The 20,459-nt window shown below is 40.4% G+C and overlaps 1 protein-coding gene across 2 annotated transcripts in view; it reads left to right on the top strand.

Annotated features, from left to right (window-relative positions):
- Positions 1-20,459, top strand: part of LOC120535929 (opioid-binding protein/cell adhesion molecule homolog) — a 2,184,266-nt gene that overhangs the window by 2,141,099 nt on the left and 22,708 nt on the right. For both annotated transcript variants that reach the window (XM_039764123.1, XM_039764122.1), the window contains one exon: positions 16,416-16,550. In XM_039764123.1, the coding sequence (XP_039620057.1) occupies positions 16,416-16,550 (135 nt within the window). The remainder of the gene's footprint in view (positions 1-16,415; positions 16,551-20,459) is intronic.

Below are 20,459 nucleotides of genomic sequence, written 5' to 3'. Positions count from 1 at the left end.
TGAATAATGCGACTTACGTTGTTTACTATAAGTCTGGGCAGGTCTTGAAGTGATCGGGTGGGAAATGCCTTAGGTACTCTGTTTTGATATCAGTGCTGGAAGTGCAGCAGCTGACTGACCCAGAATCCGGAAGAGAGTGCGCATGTAACCAATTGCACCGTACAGTTACTCTCTAACTTTATAGTTTTCAGTTGTCTCTCAAATTATGTATGGAATTTTTTTGTCATGTTATATATTCTGTTTTGCAAGTTTCTTTGTAGACCTTCTGTATAAATTGCACAGTACAATGACCCTTTACTAGCTGCGCATTTCTGTTGTGCCACCACTGAACTGGCTCACCGTCATGTGGTGATCAACAGATGCCTCAGCATCTCGCTTTTCCTGTGCATCTAAAACATTGTGTGACACTCCAAAAAAAGTCTCAAGCCTGTATGATACAGATTCAGAAAGCATTTGATAAGGTGCCACATGAAAGGTTGGGCATCAAGCTAAAAGAAGTGCCAGTTCAGGGTGATGTTATTAGATTATAATTTGGAATCTATTATATCATTACAGAAGGACTTGGACAGAATACAGGCCTGGGCAGATTTGTGTCAGCAAATGTAAAATATTACATGTAGGAAGTAAAAATGTTAGGTTTGAATGCACAATGGGCGGTCGTAAAATCGAGAGTACACCTTATGAGAAGGATTTAGGAGTCATAGTGGACTCTAAGCTGTCGACTTCCAGACAGTGTTCAAAAGCCATTAAGAAGGCTAACAGAATGTTAGGTTATATAGCGCCTTGATGTGTGAAGTACAAGTCACAGGAGGTTCTGCTCAAGCTTTATAACCCACTGGTGAGGCCTCATCTGGAGTCCTGTGTGCAGTTTTGGTCTCCAGGCTACAAAAAGGACATAACAGCACCAGAAAAGGTCCAGAGAAGAGCGACTAGGCTGATTCCAGGGCTACAGGGGATGAATTATTAGGAAAGATTAAAAGAGCTGAGCCTTTACAGTTTAAGCAAAAGAAGATTAAGAGGTGACATGATTGAAGTGTTTAAAATATGAAGGGAATTAGCACCATGGATCGAGACTGTTATTTTAAAATGAGTTCATCAAGAACATGGGGACACAGTTGGAAACTTGTTAAGGGTAAATTTTGCACAAACATTAGGAAGTTTTTCTTCACACAAAGAACGATAGACACTTGAAATAAAATACCAGGTTGTGTGGTAGGCAAGTAGGACTTTAGGGACTTTCAAAACTTGACTTGACGTATGTCAAATATGTAGATAGGACTGGCAAGTTTAGTTTAGCTGAATGGCCTGTTCTTGTCTAGAGTGTTCTAATGTTCTAATGGTACAACATGGCATACATGTGGAAATATTATACTGTGATTATTCCCAATAAACGTTGTGTGTAAGATGTGGCCACATTGACATTTTTTCAATTGAAGACTATTGTTTCAAAAGTACTGTTTTTTTGGTAAGACTGATTGATATTCATACATTAATTCTCAAACCTATTCATTCAATCCGTAGTCCATCTAAATGACAGTGGGTACAAGTCGGGAAAGAAAAATTTTAGACAAGGAACAAATGGTCCAATTTGGAATGACCAGCAACCTAACATTCATGTCTTTGGGATGTGGGTGAATAAACATAATTCAGTCCCTGGGACAACATGCAAACTCCATATAGACAATGACTGGGCATGGGATTTGGACCCAGGATACTAGATATGTGAAGCACCACTCAGTAAGGAAAGTCTATCTATAATTTTTAATATTATAAATATGTGATTTCTTTAATAAAGGCTTAACTTTAGCCATTTGAATCTGGGACAAAAACAACCCATAAAATTTATAAAGCATATCTAATTGGGGCTTTACAAACTCAGAGTAATTGAATTTTTCAGAAGGCTATTTACAATATGGGCCTGAACGTGAATGCTTTCAGTTCAATTTTTGAAAAGAGCTGGACAAAGCTGTACAATGTCCTGCTGTTTTTCCAGTTTATTAAACTGGGGGGCTTGCTATGATTCAACAATACTTGGTCATGCTTGGTGGCCAAGCCGACTGTTTTAAGTAACCAGGTGATATTTTTTGTCTTTGCATAGATCAAGCATTGGGATTCTAAAATTAGGCCAAAAATGTGCCATATGGAGCAGAATTAGCAGCAGTCCAATTGAGCACAAAACCTAATAAATATGCCCAGTGGAGCTTTGGGAAGTGCGCCTCTCCGTATATTCATTACATAGGCGTTAATGCCATGTTGCCTCTTTTCCTGTATCTAATTATTTTGAAGTTTGAGTTCTTCTTCCAAATAACACTTGTTCCAATATTTGCATTCAACTGTCATCTCTACCCCATTAGCAGTTACATGTGCCTCAGAAATCTTTACCTTTTTTAGATTTTTCTTCCCAGTACCATTTATCTAATGTCAATTTTACATTAGATCTAATGACCATTCACTACCTAGTTTACGTAACCTCAATTAATTATTGAAGTAGATTCACTTCTGCGTAAAACCAGTTTGTTTCATTTTTAGTGTTAACATCAACAATACATCTGCCTGTCTGCTCTTCTGCCAAATGGCCGTTCACAGACATCCTCTGTTTCTGGAGCCACTGCTGCCAATGAACTGAATTTCATTTTAGTGTGCCGCAATGATTCTTCAATCCAAATTCTTAATGTGTCCAGAGATAATGATTGTAGGAGTCTGCCTCTGTGTGTGCCACTACTGTCCCAGACAGAAATTGCCTTAAGCAGCAGTCTGCTAAATAGAGTGCGGTAGAAGAATGAGCCAACCAGAGATAGTTTGATATAAGCCAGTCGGATTACAAACTGCAACGATTAGTTTAATATAAAGCATTTCATTTGTTATTTGGCTTCATTCTTTGAAAACATAACTACAGTTAGGTTCATAAATATTTGGACAGAGACAACTTTTTTCTAATTTTGGTTCTGTACATTAGCACAATGAATTTTAAATGAAACAACTCAGATACAGTTGAAGTGCAGACTTTCAGCTTTAATTCAGTGGGTTAAACAAAAAAAATGCATAAAAATGTGAGGCAACTAACTTTTTTAACACAATCTCTTCATTTCAGGGGCTCAAAAGTAATTGGACAAATTAAATAACTGGAAATAAAATGCTCATTTCTATTACTTGGTTGAAAACCCTTTGCTGGCAATGGCAGCCTGAAGTCTTGAACTCGTGGACATCACCAGATGCTGGGTTTCCTCCTTTTTATTGCTCTGCCAGGCTTTTACTGCAGCGGCTTTCAGTTGCTGTTTGTTTGTGGGCCTTTCTGTGCGACGTTTAGTCTGCAACAAGTGAAATGCATGCTCAATTGGGTTAAGATCAGGTGACTAACTTGGCCATTCAAGAATTTTCCACTTCTTTGCTTTAATAAACTCCTGGGTTGCTTTGGCTGTATGTTTTGGGTCATTGTCCATCTGTATCATGAAACACCGCCCAGTCAATGTGACTGCATTTAGCTGGATTTGAGCAGACAGTATGTCTTTGAACACCTCAGAATTCATTCGGCTGCTTCTGTCCTGTGCCACATCATCAATAAACACGAGTGTCCCAGTGCCACTGGCAGCCATGCATGCCCAAGCCATCACACTGCCTGACTCCACCGTGTTTTACAGATGATGTGGTATTCCTTGCATAATGAGCTGTTCCACACCTTCTCCATACTTTTTTCTTGCCATCATTCAGGTAGAGGTTGATCTTGGTTTCATCTGTCCAAAGAATGTTTTTCCAGAACTGTGCTGGCTTTTTTAGATGTTCTTTAGCAAAGTCCAATCTAGCCTTTCTATTCTTGAGGCTTATGAGTGGCTTGTACCTTGCAGTGCACCCTCTGTATTTACTGTCATGCAGTCTTCTCTTTATGGTAGACTTGGATATCAATACGCCGACCCCCTGGAGGGTGTTGTTCACTTGGTTGGCTGTTGTGAAGGGGTTTCTCTTCACCAAGGAAATGATTCTGTGATCATCCACCACTGTTGTCTTCTGTGGACGTCCAGGTCTTTTTGCGTTGCTGAGTTCACCAGTACTTGCTTTCTTTCTCAGGATGTACCAAACTGTAGATTTTGCCACTCGTAATATTGTGGCAATTTCTCGGATGGGTATTTTCTGTTTTCGCAGCTTAAGGATGGCTTCTTTCACCTGCATGGAGAGCTCCTTTGACCGCATGTTGTCTGTTCACAGCAAAATCTTTCACATGCAAGCACCACACCTCAAATCAACTCCAGGCCTTTTAGCTGCTTAATTGATAAGACATAACGACGGACTTGAACACACCTGCCCATGAAACAGCCTTTGAGTCAATCGTCCAATTACTTTTGAGCCCCTGAAATGAAGGGATTGTGGTAAAAAAAATGCTTTAGTTGCCTCACATTTTTATGCAATATTTTTGTTCAACCCACTGAATCAAAGCTGAAAGTCTGCACTTCAACTGCATCTGAGTTGTTTCATTTAAAATTCATTGTGGTAATGTACAGAACCAGAATTAGAAAAAAGTTGTCTCTGTCCAAATATTTATGGACCTAACTGTAGTTCTACATTAAAACAGGCCTATGCTCACCAAAGAACAATAACACTAGAAAGAAAGAAAGAAAGAAAGAAAGAAAGAAAGAAAGAAAGAAAGAAAGAAAGAAAGAAAGAAAGAAGAGGTGGATGGATAGATGAATGCTCCTTGCTAGGTGTGATTCACTTTGTTGATGCAATTTGCTTTGAAACAAATGAACATCAGCAGGGCTCAATGAAACAAAGAATAAAGAAGAGAGACACAATACGAGGCTCATTCGGCTCTAAGTAGCTAACACGGCTGCCTGAGCCACAATGGGAAATGTAAAGCAGTTTTCTGATTGTTGAACGAGTCGTCTTGAAAGAGGCAAGATAGGCTTTTTGCAAAGCTGGGTGAGAGAGTTTGTTCTATAAGAGCCAAGTTTTAATTGTTTTTTTTTTTGGTTCTTATCTAAATTGTTTTTTCTCTATTAATGAGCAAATCTTGCAAAAGTAACGGATTGGGTGGAAGCCGAGCAGCTTTGTGTGTCACTGCTTGCACGCAGCTCTGACCCCTTTATGCTAATGTTACTGAGCCCTGAAATTCATGCCGTCAGAGTGGAATTTAAAGACTATAATACCTGCAGGGCCCATGTTTCCACTTTGCTGTTTAGCCATGATTCACGCTTTAAAGCATTTCTTTAGGAAGCAGTTTTTCTTATCTCGTCTGAAGCTGCAGTAAGCTCTGTATCCTGGCTCATTCAACATTCCTGCTAAAGAGTAAAACATTTATTGAAGCACTCAGTTGCAAATAAGCTGTGGCAAACGTCCGGAGTCTGTTTTCAAAGGAGGAGAGTAGAATACATTTCACATGGAGTATGTGAGCCGCTTTTGCAGTATTAAAAAAACAGCAAAGGAGAGAGGCATATGAGAGCAAGCAGACATTGAACCACTGATGTATTGTGTGTATCACAAACAGCTTTACAAAACAACGTATATATTCATTTTGAAACATGTCTTCTCTAGTTAGTTTTCTTACAAATTGTACTATACAACATTGTGTAATCACTTCATTTTTATAACAACTTTCATGGTGAGCTTTCCCAGAAAGAAAAGATAATAATAATAACAATAATAATAATAATAAAAGAAGAATGGATTCAGGTGTTTATTTGGATGGCATTTTTTAACACAATGTCTGTATTACGGGCAGCATTTGGCGCAGTGGTAACACTGCTGCCTCACAGTAATGAAACCTGGGTTCGCTTCCCGGGTCCTGCCTGTGTGGTTTGCATGTTCTCCCCGTGTCTGTGTGGGTTTCATCCCACAGTCCAAAGACATGCAGGTTAGGTGCATTGTCGATCCTAAATTGTCCGTTTGGTGTGTGGGTGTTTGCCCTGTGGTGGGCTGGTGCCCTGCCCGGGGTTTGTTCCTGCCCTGTGCTGGCTGGGATTGGCTCCTGTGACCCTGTGTTAGGATATAGCGGGTTGGATGATGACTGACTGTCTGTATTGAGTATATATAACTATGCTTTACTGCTTGTGTTTTGTTGCCTAACTTGCTACATAACACTCACTCTAACTGGAAAACAAGCAGATTTGCAAAACAAGGAAACCTGCATGGATGAAAAGAAAGTAAAATCACAAAGCTATGGAGAGAACATGCAAACTCCACACTGGCTGCGCCTGGACCAGTTTTTGTCACTGTCTTGACTATATAATACTACCACTGCTACAACTACTACTACTACTACTACTACTACTACTAAGACTAGTAATCATTATCATCATCATCATCATCATCATAATATACAATATACAGCCTTTTCCTGCAGAAACAGGCGTATGGCTGAAATCAACTTTCAAGAAAAAATCAGTCCGTTGTCATTTCATATGTGCCCACAGTGAGTCAATTTACAATCACCAGTAATAATAATAGTAAAAGCAAGTAGTAAAATAGTAATAGTAATAATAATATTAATAATAATAATAGTAATAGTCATCATTTTCCAACCTGTTTAGGCCTGAGTAGGGTCACGCTGGGTGCTGGAGCCTATCCCACCTATCATAGGGCACAAGGGAGGAACATACCTTGAACAGGGTCCAGTCCATCGCAGGGCATACACAACCAAACACCAACTACATACAAGGACCAATTTAGCATTGTCAATTCACCTAACATGCATGTCTCTGGACTGTGGGAATAAACCAGAGGACTTGGAGAAAAATCCACACACACAAAGAGAGAACATGTAAACTCCATGCAGGGAAGACCTGGGACACAAACCCTCATCTCCTCGCTGTAAGGCAGCAGCACTACCACTGCACAACTGTGGTGCCAATAATAATAAAAATAATAATAATTATTGTTATTATAATTCATCCATTTTCTTAACCTGCTGAGGCCAGTGTCGCATTATTTTAATCTTATTAAATCACAGCAACTTGTAGCATACTGTTGTTACTTTCAGCGTTTGGTTTATTTTATCAGCAGCTTAATAGATTTCTTCTTCCATCTTTTTATTTTCAGGGACTCAAAGCTATTCTAAATATAGTTTCTCTTTTATGGCCTTATTTTCTTTCAAGACAAATAAGTATATTTTATTGTTATGTTTTCACATTTTGCTTGGGTGTTGCCATTTTGTGGTTTAGGTGTCATGACACCGTTGTCCCACTGTATGTTTCGTCTAAGTGGATATGTTCTAATAAACTTGTGGCAAGCTAATCCTAATAACAGGCTTCAGGTATTACATCTTGTGGCTTTGATTTTGTTTCACATACAACATTTTGTTAAATGATCGATTTCCCTTCAGGTTTTGAACCTGCCTGTTTCCTGATTAACGCTTCCATCTCCTGCTCCCAATTACTTCTGGCTTGCCAATGCCAGCAGATCACCTAGCACAACACTCCCCGTTACTGACAGCTGTAGAGTGATGTCCCCTGCGACTCAGTCGTAGCACACTCAAAAGCCCCTACACCTTTGTGTGACTCACTATGAAAAACTCAGACTGATTTGGTTTTCTTGTAGTGATTGAGAGTTAACATCAACAGATAGATAGATAGATAGATAGATAGATAGATAGATAGATAGATAGATAGATAGATAGATAGATAGATAGATAGATAGATAGATAGATAGATAGATAGATAGATAGATAGATAGATAGATACTTTATTAATTCCAAGGGGAAATTCACATACTCCATCAGCAGCATAATGATCAAAAAACAATATTAAATTAAAGAGTAATAAAAATGCAGGTATAATAGACAATAATCTTGTATAATGTTAATGTTTACCCCCCCGGGTGGAATTGAAGAGTCGCATAGTGTGGGGGAGGAATGATCTCCTCAGTCTGTCAGTGGAGCAGGACGGTAACAGCAGTCTGTCGCTGAAGCTGCTCCTCTGTCTGGAGATGATCCTGTTCAGTGGATGCAGTGGATTCTCCATGATTGACAGGAGCCTGCTCAGCGCCCGTCGCTCTGCCACATATGTCAAACTGTCCAGCTCCATGCCTACAATAGAGTCTGCCTTCCTCACCAGTTTGTCCAGGCATGAGTCGTCCCTCTCTTTATGCTTCCTCCCCAGCACACCACCGCGTAGAAGAGGGCACTCGCCACAACTGTCTGATAGAACATCTGCAGCATCTTATTGCAGATGTTGAAGGACACCAGTCTTCTAAGGAAATATAGTCGACTCTGTCCTCTCTTGCACAGAGCCTCAGTATTGGCAAACCAGTCCAATTTATCATCCAGCTGCACTCCCAGGTATTTATAGGTCTGTACCCTCTGCACACAGTCACCTCTGATGATCACGGGGTCCATGAGTGGCCAGGTCCTCCTAAAATCCACCTTTGGTTTTTGCTGGTGTTCAGGTGTAGGTGGTTTGAGTCGCACCATTTAACAAAGTCCTTGATTAGCTTCCTATACTCCTCCTCCTGCCCACTCCTGATACAGCCCACGATAGCAGTATCATAAGCGAACTTTTGCATGTGGCAGGACTCAGAGTTGTATTGGAAGTCTGATGTATATAGGCTGAACAGGACCGGAGAAAGTACAGTCCCCTTTGGAGCTCCTGTGCTGCTGACCACAATGTCAGACCTGCAGTTCCTGTGGCGCACATACTGAGGTCTGTCTGTAAAATAGTTTATGATCCATGCCACCAGGTATGAATCTACTCCCATCTCTGTCAACTTGTCCATAAGGAGCAGAGGTTGGATGGTGTTGAAGGCGCTAGTGAAGTCCAGAAACATAATTCTTACAGCACCACTGCCTCTGTCCAAGTGGGAGAGGGATTGGTATAGCATATAGATGATGGCATCCTCCGCTCCCACCTTCTCCTGTGATGCAAACTGCAGAGGGTCGAGGGCGTGGCGGACCTGTGGCCTCAGGTGGTGAAGCAGCAGCCGCTCCAAGGTCTTCATCACATGTGACGTCAGAGCGACAGGCCTGAAGTTGTTCAGCTCACTAGGACGTGATACTTTTGGGACTGGGGTGATGTAAGATGTTTACCAAAGCCTCGGGACTCTCCTCTGTTCCAGGCTCAGGTTGAAAATGTGCTGTAAAGTACTCCCCAGCTCCAACGCACAGGCGTTCAGCAGTCTTGGCGATACTCCATCTGGACCCACTGCTTTGCTGGGACAAAGTCTCCTCAGCTCTCTGCTTACCTGGTCTGCTATAATTGTGGGTGGGGATGTCTCTCCTATGCTGGTATCAGCAGAAAGATGGGTGGAGGGTTCAGTACTCTGAGGTGAGAGTGGGTTAGGGTGTTCAAACCTGTTAAAGAAGTTGTTCATCTCGTTTGCTCTCTCCACGTCTCTCTCGATGGTGGCACCCCGCTTTGAGCTGTAGCCAGTGATGATCTTCAAATCGTAAATAGTGCAGATGACTATGATCAACAGATATCTTTGCACCAGGGTTAACTGCAAATGGGCAACAACGAAGTACAGTATTGTCAGCAGTAGTATTAACCAGACACCAAACACAAACATCATTGAAACTTGAATAGTCTGAATCTATTGAACAGGTGCCAGTTTCACAGACCATGTCAATGTCAGATGACAAAGTCCTACTTTCACACTATTACTCAATTTGAGCAATGTTTCAGTCTGTTCTAAAATGGTGTAAAGGGTTTTTGTTTTCATTTGTGTTCCAAACCTCTAATGAATATTAATGAGTCACCATAAGATAACCATTTTGATCAACTTAATCTTCATCACATATCACTTCTATAGCTTATCTCCATTCTTAAATTCTATTCCAGTTCTTGATGGGTACCTTCTGATGACTCAAGATCGTTAGATAAAAAATATCAAAATAAAACAAAAATACAAAAATTTGAGTCTATACAAATAAGACATGACTTAAAAACAAGGACCAACTCAGATATTTGATTGCTAAAAGGAACGCTATTAAAGACGCTAGGGGCCTGTATGGCATAATTCCTATCCTCCATATATTTAAACAGAGACCTAGGAATAGCCGGCAAAGTCGGATCTGATGATATAAGTGATCTGTAAAACTCAAAAGGGTTTAACAACTCTAAAGTACTATCTGGAGCTAAACCATGTGAAGCCTTACGTGTAATTAACAAAAATCTTTAAATTAACTCTAAATCATACTAGTAGCCAGTGTTAGGAGGCAAGCGCAGGGGTAATAGGGGCAGTAGCTTTTGTCTTAGTAAGGAGTCTAGCAGCAGAAATCTGAACTACCTGAAGCCAAGTGAAAGTCTGAAGACAGATAAGAAGACAAAGAGTTAAAACAATTTAGGTTTGATAATATAAACAAAAAGATTGAGTAAAGCTAACTGTATTGAATAAAAACATTGAGATACAGAAGGAATTGTAAAAAAAAAAAATTGTATACTGAATAATTCATGTAGACCTGGTAAAATCTATGGTGTTAGTCAAATGAGAAAAAAAGAGTCATTTGAGGGGAAAAATATGCTGGACTCCTGTTGTACGTCAAGTGTAACAGTTTATACTGTACTTGCAGTTTATGCCTCTGGAGATATGATTAATGACTGATTGCACTTTCCCTGTGAAAACGTCGACCTTACACTACTGATCCCCTGCCATTGTAGAACATCATGCTATCAGAGCCGCCAGTCCTGTCCTTTGAGAGTGGCCACTGGGAATCCCACAGGGGGCGTTACCAGCTCTAACAAAAGCTTGTAATCTGTTCATGAGCAGGATCTGCTGTTTTCCTTTCTCTGCCATCAGGCATGATGAGCCTGAGGAATTCTGAAAATGTTAATTAAATTTGTTTGGCAAGTATTGAGCTCTATAAAAAGCTCAACTTTGGAGGTTCTTGGTCCTTACCGGAGTATTTGTTAGTCTGGTTGATTCTTAATTTCCAACAGACAGAAGCTCTTTTCAAAAGTTCAGAGGGTGAGGATTTCAACATATTTCCCACTAGCTCAGAATCAGAGTTGCTTATTTGTGCCGTTTAGCTGAGGCTTTGTAGTGTGATCTCCCGGATTAGTAAAACTGTCTCCACACTTCTTTGGCACTCAGCGTTTTTAAGATGTTACTTGGAAAACGTGGGTGGTTGATCAGATTGGTAGTCCATCCGATTGGATCTAAGGGCCTTTGTGTTTGTTGTCCTTTTTAGTTGATTAGGCAGGAGCATTTCAAACTGAATCAGTCAAGTGTGAACTTTAAGGAAAGAGTGGCAGAAAGCCAAAGTGGGTATGTGCCATCTGTGTAATTAAGAGGGTGAAAATGAACTGTCCTTACGTTATATAACAAGTATTATTACAAATCCCTTTAACAAAGGAATAATGTATTAGTGCCGTTCAAGGTGAACATTAGCACAATGTTGCTTACCTTTTTTGTGGCTTATTTTTGACCCCTCATGTACTTTGCCCAGCCACTTTATGGTGCTGCAATACTTTCTAATCTAAATTCATCCATCACTTTTTGGTGTTTAGGGGGAATCATGCTCTTCTCCGCCACTGCCATATAGAGTGCCTTGAATGCATCAATATGAAGAGTATTGCCTTGAGGAATATGTGGCTAGAGTGGTTAACCACGTTTTGGTGCCTTTTGATTTTTATTCCAGCAGAGCACTAAATCAAAGAATATACTCACATTTAGGTTTAGAGTTAACGTTTATTGTTATATACTCAGTGTGGACTATGGCCAGCAACTTATCCCGGCCAATACCCCCAAGCCGCCAGATGGAGCCCTCCCTGAGACGTGGAGATGCCCCGAATTCCAACAGGGCATCATGATATTTCGGGTTTTAATGCACAGCCCTGCTGGATAACGTCGGGGCCGCCAGGGGACGCTGCAGAGTGGCCCAGAGACTTATATTTTCCATACAGCCCGGAAGTACGTCACAGTCATGAGGGCGGAAGAAATAAAGTACTTCCGGGCTGAAGAAAAAGAGGAGTTTTCACGTGACCCAGAAGTGCTGGGAAATCACATGGACTGGGAAATCAGAAGCACTTCTGGGTCAAGGACTATGAAAGGATTATGGGAAACCCCAGCGAGCTGAGCTGAGTTGGGAGAAAGGGTGACAACGTGTCTGGGAGTGGAGGATTTATTATTGTTATTGTGTATTGTTTATTGAAGGAATAGTGAAGGTGAAGGTGCTTTGTGCACTTTATTGTAAAAATAAATTTATTTGGACTTTTATCTGGTGTCTGGTCCAAGGGTTCAAGGGGACGACAGCGCCCCCTATCTGTCACAACAGTAAAACAATTCTTATACCATACAATGACATTGTTACTCTGTTTATCCTCTTATCTCAGCAAACATGCACACAATGGCCCCTGTGGGCAGACTATGGGCAGTATGGGCTTGGGAAAACCCAATTAAATACTGCACTGGCCGATTGTGGAGGCTGCTATAGTGGGACCCTTGGCAAAGTTCCCCTAGTGGTCCAAAATCAATTAATCGCTGGCAGACCAAGTTCAGCAAGTCCCTCATTGGCCCAGTGTTGGTTTGGTAAGGTTGGATCATTTATTTCACTACCCCATTTGTTTCCCACTTTTTAATGATGTCACAGTGTAAGTAATGCAGTGAATTAGTAATTTTGATGGGCTTTAGGTTTTTAACAGTTTAAATGACTTCAAAAAGTATTTTATATAAGCTAAAACTGCACAATTTTATATATTATTATTAATGTTTTCTTGTTCATAAATTGTAACACAGCAAAAAGAAGAAATAAATAAATAAGCTTGACTATTCAACAACAACAACAACAACATTTATTTATATAGCACATTTTCATACAAACAGTAGCTCAAAGTGCTTTACATAATAAAGAATAGAAAAATAAAAGACATAATAAAAAAACAAAATAAATCAACATTAATTAACATCAAATAAGAGTAAGGTTCAATGGCCAGGGGGACAGAAAAAACAAAAAAACTCCAGACGGCTGGAGAAAAAAATAAAATCTGCTGGGATTCCAGACCATGAGACCGCCCAGTCCCCTCTGGGCATTCTACCTAACATAAATGAAAGAGTCCTCTTTGGATTTAGGGTTCTCACGGAAGGACTTGAAAATGATGGTCACGTAGACTTCTGCCTTTTAATCCATCCATCATTGTAATCATTATTACCAATAAATGCAAGGGCATTTTGTGTTTTGTACATATAAATACTTTAACACCTCATTAGTACTGTTTTTTATTACATTTCTTATCAATTAATAATGTGTAAATCTTCATAAATACACATCATTTAATTCATAAAAAACAAACCTTTAAAAAAAGTTTCAAGGAAAAGTTCAGTAAAGTGTGATGTGGTGGTAGCTCTGCTGCCTCACAATATGAAGAGTGGGGTTCACATCCTGGGTCCTTCCTGTGTGACGTTTGCATTTTTCCCCATGTCTATGTTGGTTTCCTCCCACAGTCCAAACTCATGCAGGTTAGGTGGACTGGTGATTCTAAACTGGCCCATATGCTCTGTGTCAGTGTGCTCACCCTGTGATATGTTGTTCCTGCCTGTGCACATTGCTTACTAGGGTAGGCTCCAGGTGCTGCACATCCCTGCCCTGGGCAAGCGAGTATACAAAAATAAATGGATGAACTAATAAAGTATGGACTTTTTTTCAGGGTCATGACCAAATTTGCTTGCCCACACTGTACCAGTGGTTTGGAGACATTGCTGTCCAATGTGAAAATCCCAGTTGGGTCATTGTTGGCTTCCCACATACGGGCAATATGTTTGTCCACACTGAACCTTCACTGGCCTAATGTCAGTTTGTTTGCTGGGGTCCACCAATAACCCAAATAACACAATTAACAATTGTTTGTCTTCGCATCCTACAAACAACTACACTCCAAATGTAACTTTCCTGCAACACATTTCTTTCACTACCTTCAAATTAGAAACTTTGTTAAACAAAACTTACCCAATTTCCCTCACCTCCCACCTACGTCTATACCAGAAGAAATTTTGATCAGTCTTGAGGACTCCGACAGCATTTCCGTAATGTATAAAAACATTTTAAAGTCCCTCCCTTTCAAAGATCCAAGAGTACAGTGGGAAAAGGATCTCTCACTCAACAGCTCAGAAAAGGTAACAATGCACAGATTCCACTCGAGCTCCATATGCGCAAAGCATACAATTATTCAACTATAAATTATATATTGAGCACATCTCTCTCGTTTAAAATTGTCCAAAATGTTTTCCGGAAAAGATCCAGCTTGCAAAGGTTACAATCGAGTTCCGGCCTCATTAGGTCACATGTTTTGGGCCTGCACAAAATTGACATCATTCTGGACCAAAATCTTTAAATGCCTCTCAGACAGCTTGGGTGTCACAATCCCTCCTAATCCATTAACAGCCATATTTGGTGGACCTCCAGATGAACTTAAAGTGGAGAAGGACAAACAACCTGTGATTGCCCTTACTTCACTATTGGCACATAGACTTATCTTGCTCAATTAGAAGAATGCTAACTCACCTCTTTCAAGTCAGTGGATAACTAATGTTTTATATAACTAAAATTGGAAAAAATCAAATTCTCATTTAGAAGATCTGTACAAAAATTTTTCAAAACCTGGCAGGATCTGTTAAACAACATTTTACAATAAGCATTTAAATTGAGGAAGTGGATTCTCTCCCCTCTTTTTCTATTATATCTATTTTTGTTTATTTATTTATTTACTTACATATTTTTACTGTGATTAAAGTGCTACTCTGCTGACCTAGGTCTCTTTCTCATGCATGAGGGTCGATTTGTTTCAAACCAGTTTTGTTAAACTTGACTTTCATGTATGGAATGTTTTTTGATTTTAATAAAATAAAATATTAATTAAAAAACAAAATCTGCATCATATCTTCTGTGTATGTAACCTCAGAAGGGATTTATTCAGCTCCTTTAATATTTTGCCAGTGGAAAAAGTACGAAAAAGCTGTATTATGGATGTGTAATGTCCTTTATGATGCTACTGGCCTGCCTGATAACTCTTCTGTAATATGCAGCATGTTGTCTAGAGATGGTAGAGCTGTTCCCAAAATATTTTGGGCACTTCTTTACCACCTGCTGGAAAGCTTTGCAATTCTTCACAGAGCAATACCCGAACCAAACTGTAATAGCAATGGGCAGGATACTCTCAACACTACACCTATAAAAATTGCTAAGGATCCTTGCTTGCATATTGAATTTCTTTAACACTAGCCAACCCGCGGAGTACCAAACGCTGAATAATCAGGCCGGTTTTTTTAATGATTTTTAAACACAGGGAGAAAATTAACATTTGAAAGATCAGTAATGTAATAAATCAGCAAGAAAAGCAACATTGTAACCATGCACAGAACGAACCAACACACAATTGTCCGTGACTGAAAACTGCCGGACCGCCATCCCTCATGTGCCTACCTCCAACTCATCACTTGAGTCGTTGTCATCTTTGCATAGTCCAGATGCACGTGTGACTCACGTAGACTTTCCATGTTCCTTCAGGAGTATCTAAGAAGACGTACGTTTGTCACGGATGCGAATTGCTGTATGTCGCGTGTAAAACAGTTTGCTATGGTGCACGCGGTCGTGCATCGTAACCGAAAACTCGGTTTTTAAAGACTGCTTACTTCATTGTGTTTTAACCTCAGTTGTAAAGGATTGTTTTAAGGATCCCATGGGATACCCCTCGCAAACCGTGTTACACGCTGCATATGGCGATTCATCTCCGCGAGAAACATGCCTCTATGAACAGTCAACGTGGACTCTACGAAAGACGAATATAAATGACGCCGTTTTTCCTGTGTCGTCGCGTCTGAGTTGGTGGGCGTGGCTCTGCGATTTGTCGTCGTATCCAATGGTCTTGGAGTTTGTGGGTGTGGCTCCTTCCTGCGTGCGCCATAGGTGTCTTACTTGTCGGTAACTTAGTGAATCCACGCCCCTTCCGGCGTGCTTTCCATGGGTGTCTTACCTTAGTGAATTATATATATAGATTCTGAGGACGTACAGATGCTTTAAGGAATTTCTTAACCATCTGAGTGGTACTGTGACATCACATACTGTAAGGTCCACACTGATGCAAATGGCAAGGAACTAAAAGATGTCAGCTCTCTTTACCTCTGCCTCACCAATGTGCAGTGCTTTGTTCTGCTCCCTCCTCTTTAAATTAAGCAAAGTGTTATTCAAATCAGGGTGGTATGGTGACGTAATGTTTAGGGTTGCCATCTACCAGGTTCAGATTCCTGGGCAGGCATTCCAGCTCAGGTGTTACCTGTGTGGAGTTTGCACATTCTCCCCATGTTCATGTGGGGATGGATGCTTCTCTTTCAATAAGTGTACCATGTGATGACTCTGGGTGATTCCTTTGGAGCCCTAGGGCCTAAAGAAATCCATTAATTCAATACTGCTTTTCTGCCAAAAAATTACATTTGTATTTTCATATTTGATGAATTATTGTCCAAGACTAAACTTCTTGTGTTATTTTTTTCTCATTTTTTCCCAGCTCACCAGTTTCAAAGTGATGGAGAATATCTGGAGATCACAGAAATTTCAAAGAACCAGTCAGGAATATATGAATGCAGCGCCAGCAATGACGTCTCTAAACCAGATGTCAGGAAAGTACAAGTAACAGTAAATTGTAAGTTTGTTTTCTTTTAATTGCTCTTATTACTGTTTGCATATTCTTTACAAATTATGTTGTTTTTTAAGGTTCAGCATTATACTGCGCATTTTAGGATCCCTACATTCACGTGCTGTGTCATCTCTGAGTTTGATCACTGATGTTTATAAGTGACATGAGCTGTGAGTGGCGCCATCTTCTGGGAAGGAGAGCTAATTTAAACCTCCCTTTTTTAAGTTTATTAGGCATAATATAACATTCTCAATCCTGATTAATCCAGAAGAGGTTAATGATGGCATCTTCGCTTACTCTGGCAGCCTCAATACAAAGTAGAAGCCATCCCTGGATTGGGTGTGAGTCCACTACAAGTCCACAACACACACACTGCATATCACATTATCATTCTGGTAACTTAAAATTGAGGTCGTTATGATGTGGGAGGAATGTAGGAGTCATTTTTGTGGAAGTGGTTTATATTTGGAGTGTATCTAGTGCAAAAGAATGAGTCTGAACACACTGGAAAGATTTAGGGCAGCCGCCCATATATTGTCCATGGCTGCAAAAGGTTTGTCAGGTTGACTTACAGGACTGGATTCATGAGGTTTTGGAAGATGGTGGTTTTATATGCCGTGAACTGGATGTGATGCCATCTAGCCGGAACCGGAAGTGGCGTCAGCCTGGGCTCTGGAACTGGAAGTGTCATCAGTCTGGGCACCGGAACCAGAAGTGGCATCCATCTGGGTGCCAAAAAACAGAAGTGACTTCAGTCTGTGTACCAGAACCAGAAGTGAAATCAGTCTGAGCGCTGGAAACTTGAAGTGACTTCAGTCTGGGCGTCAGAACCAGAGGCGACGTTAAATAAGGCAGGTTGTTCCCGTATTTGTCCTGCAGCGATAACAGAAGTAGGTTTAGAGCACCCCGCCACCCCCTGGCCTGGTGGGTAGTTAGCTCGCTCCTAGTCACATGTGTGTGACACTAGGCAGAAGGACCAAATAAATTGTATTTAAGCCACATAATCAAGCACTTTGTGTTCACCCTAAATTAACCAATGGTACCCTGTGATATGATAGCCCCCTTCTTTTAGTAAAGAAGACAAGCATTTTTCCTGGTTCTATTTTACTTCAAAGCCGCTTCAGTAAGCAAGACATAGCGCAAAACACAATGGAGCCTAAGGGAGCTGAATTAGACACAATCTCTGTTAAAAACACAATTTTGGAGGGTCTGTACTATAAATTAAAATGGTCAGCATCCAATACTTTGATATTTTGTAAATATTAAACATTAAATTACATTTGTTTGTTTTGGCTCTAACGCTTGTTGTAGGAGATATTTTCATTTCAGTGTGCTTTGGCAATTAAGCGGAAGCAATGATGGCCGTGTCATAAACGGGAATTAATTTTTTATGTGATTTTTCAGGTTAAAAGCCAACCTTCATCAAGCATTTCTGCTCCACTAATGTCACTGAAGCTAGACATGTAATATATACGTCTGGAGACAACCATAAGTGAATTTTGCTTAAAAGTTTGTGCGAACAATTCGACGGCACACAGACGGTCACATTTCTAAACCCATCCAGCACCTCATGAAGGGGTTGCTCAAAGTAAGGGCGTTGATTTTGAACTGCAAAGAGCAGCGGTGCTCTCATTAACCAAATCCGACATCGAGCAAACTTCTACTTATTGTATGATCAAAAAATCTCCTATAATACCCTACTAAACATGTAAATGTGTGTCACGTGTGCAGAGAGCACATTGAACATTTTAAAAATAAATGTAATCTGTTTTAAAAATGAACATAACCAGATGCAAGTGAAAAACCTTTCTGTAGCATCAGATTAAGCATTGACATTTGACACCCTCAGTGGTAAACCTGAACGATGTGCTGTCGCAGGTGCTGTGCTTGCTCTCTGGTTTTCAGTGCAGGAGTTGATATAAGCTTGAAAAAATTGGCAGCTACAGTCATGAAAAATGTGAACTGCAAAATATGCATTTGAAATAAGCAGTGTGTCTCACTCCGTCAAAAGGACTGCGGCTAAGTAAGCTGAGCCACAGGAGATGCAGGTTTCAGTACTCAAACCATCCGAATCAATAAATTTGCCTAACAACACCAGTAGATGCACAAATGAGGCTGCACAGCATCCACCGTCTGATTGTACGTCTAATGGAATAACTAGCAAAATTTAACATTACTGTCCAATTAGAAAAGCAATATTACCATGACAAAATAACCGTAACGTGTTGTGTATCCATAGACCATAATGCTTTTCTAAACTCTACTTGCTGTTGTTATGTCATGCAGTGATACAGTAGTCAAAAATAACAGAAAGATATTGTAGCAGACAGAGACACTTCTCGGGCTTGTGTAGCCCAGTAGCAGCAGGGGTCTACATATCTGTGTCTTGTCTCCACTGTCCCAGCATGCATTGCAACATTTTTCAGCTTCTTTTACTGAGCTCTTGAGTGGATAACATCAATTATTGCTTTTTTTTATTTTATTGCGGGTGGGTGTTTTAGGAAGAAGCCCTGTAGGTGTAGCCTTTGCAGCCCAGGATTTCACACTTTTTAATGTTTGTCCCAGGCATGTATTCTCGTTTGAGAATCGTGTGGGGCCACCGCAAAACTACTGGTCCACAGGCAAAGCACAAAGCCTTCCATTGCATTCATTATTTTATTTTTTCTATATGTGTTTCAAGCAAAAGCAGTGTTAAAAAGAAAACATGCCTGCAAACTTCCAAAAGTACCCAAGCCAAGCCAAGTGATCTGCCTGGCACTGTTAGAATTACACCAGCGAGTGCAAGTAGCAGATTTTATGACCTGTTGATCTGCATGCTGAGCCTACCTGGCAAAATGTGCCCACTGACCTAAAAGGTCTGCAAAGTAACTAGCTGTGCCCAGTCTGCACAGATCTGCCAGCGTATACATTACAGAACTAGAGAACGAATGGCAGGAGCTCAACTAACTGATGCTAAATGAGCAATCTCCAGTCTGTAAAGGGTGCACATTTAATTCAAGAGTAGATTAGCTGAAAAGCAAATAGAAATGGCTGAAAAAAATCAAAAAGGATAGCACCAGTTTATTGCATGAAGAGGCAACTGAGATTACGGAGATGAATGGAAAGAACCCTGTATTGCAATAAATAACTTTAGAGAAACTAGGGCCTTGCACAGGGTGAGAGAAATACCTAATAATAGAAAGTATGGGAGTCAATGAAAGCATGCTAACCATTCTACCACCTTCACACCACCATTACATTTTGCATGATGCGGTTTCACTGTCATTAGGTCACACAGTAGCAATTCATACCACTCGCTCTGACCCTGAGCCACCATTACCACCTCTTGGGTGAAGAAAGACTGAAATTATACATCAAAAATCTGACATATTGTGAGAAATGCCAGAGTGTCTATGGCTTGATAAACAAGGCTGCATATGAAGAGCAAACTGTTGTGCCAGTCGTGAATACTCAAAGTGGCTCAGCTGGACCATAGCACGGATTCACTGCACCTGCTTTCTTTATTCTGGCTGCCCTCTTCACCGTGAATTGTGAGCATTGTAGTGGAAAAACATTCCTCTGTTTTCAAAGTTGTTCACGGAGACCAGATGAAAATGCAGAACAACTCTGTATTTGTACACAGGTATGCACAAGTGTCTCAGTTCCATCACAATTCATCTGCTTTTATGCTTTTCTGTTAACATTACCTCATCTGATACATCACATCATCTGACTCTTAATATGCATAATATGCAGAGCTTCATCCAATCAATGAGTGCCACCAGTGTTTTCTGACTCCTTTTTGACTCTCCCATTAATCTGAATATTGCTTTGTAAATAGGGGTGGTCTGTGGACTTTTCTATTGATCTTATGAGGGATTTATAGGAGGGCTTTCCCATTAGTTTATCTCCACTTTCTAGAGGGGTGTTTGTTAC

This window comes from Polypterus senegalus, chromosome 9 (assembly GCF_016835505.1).
Source record: "Polypterus senegalus isolate Bchr_013 chromosome 9, ASM1683550v1, whole genome shotgun sequence".
In the NCBI taxonomy this organism is placed as follows: Eukaryota; Metazoa; Chordata; class Cladistia; order Polypteriformes; family Polypteridae; genus Polypterus; species Polypterus senegalus.
The sequence above is the reverse complement of the archived record's forward strand: the minus strand, read 5'-3'. Positions and strand labels throughout refer to the sequence as shown.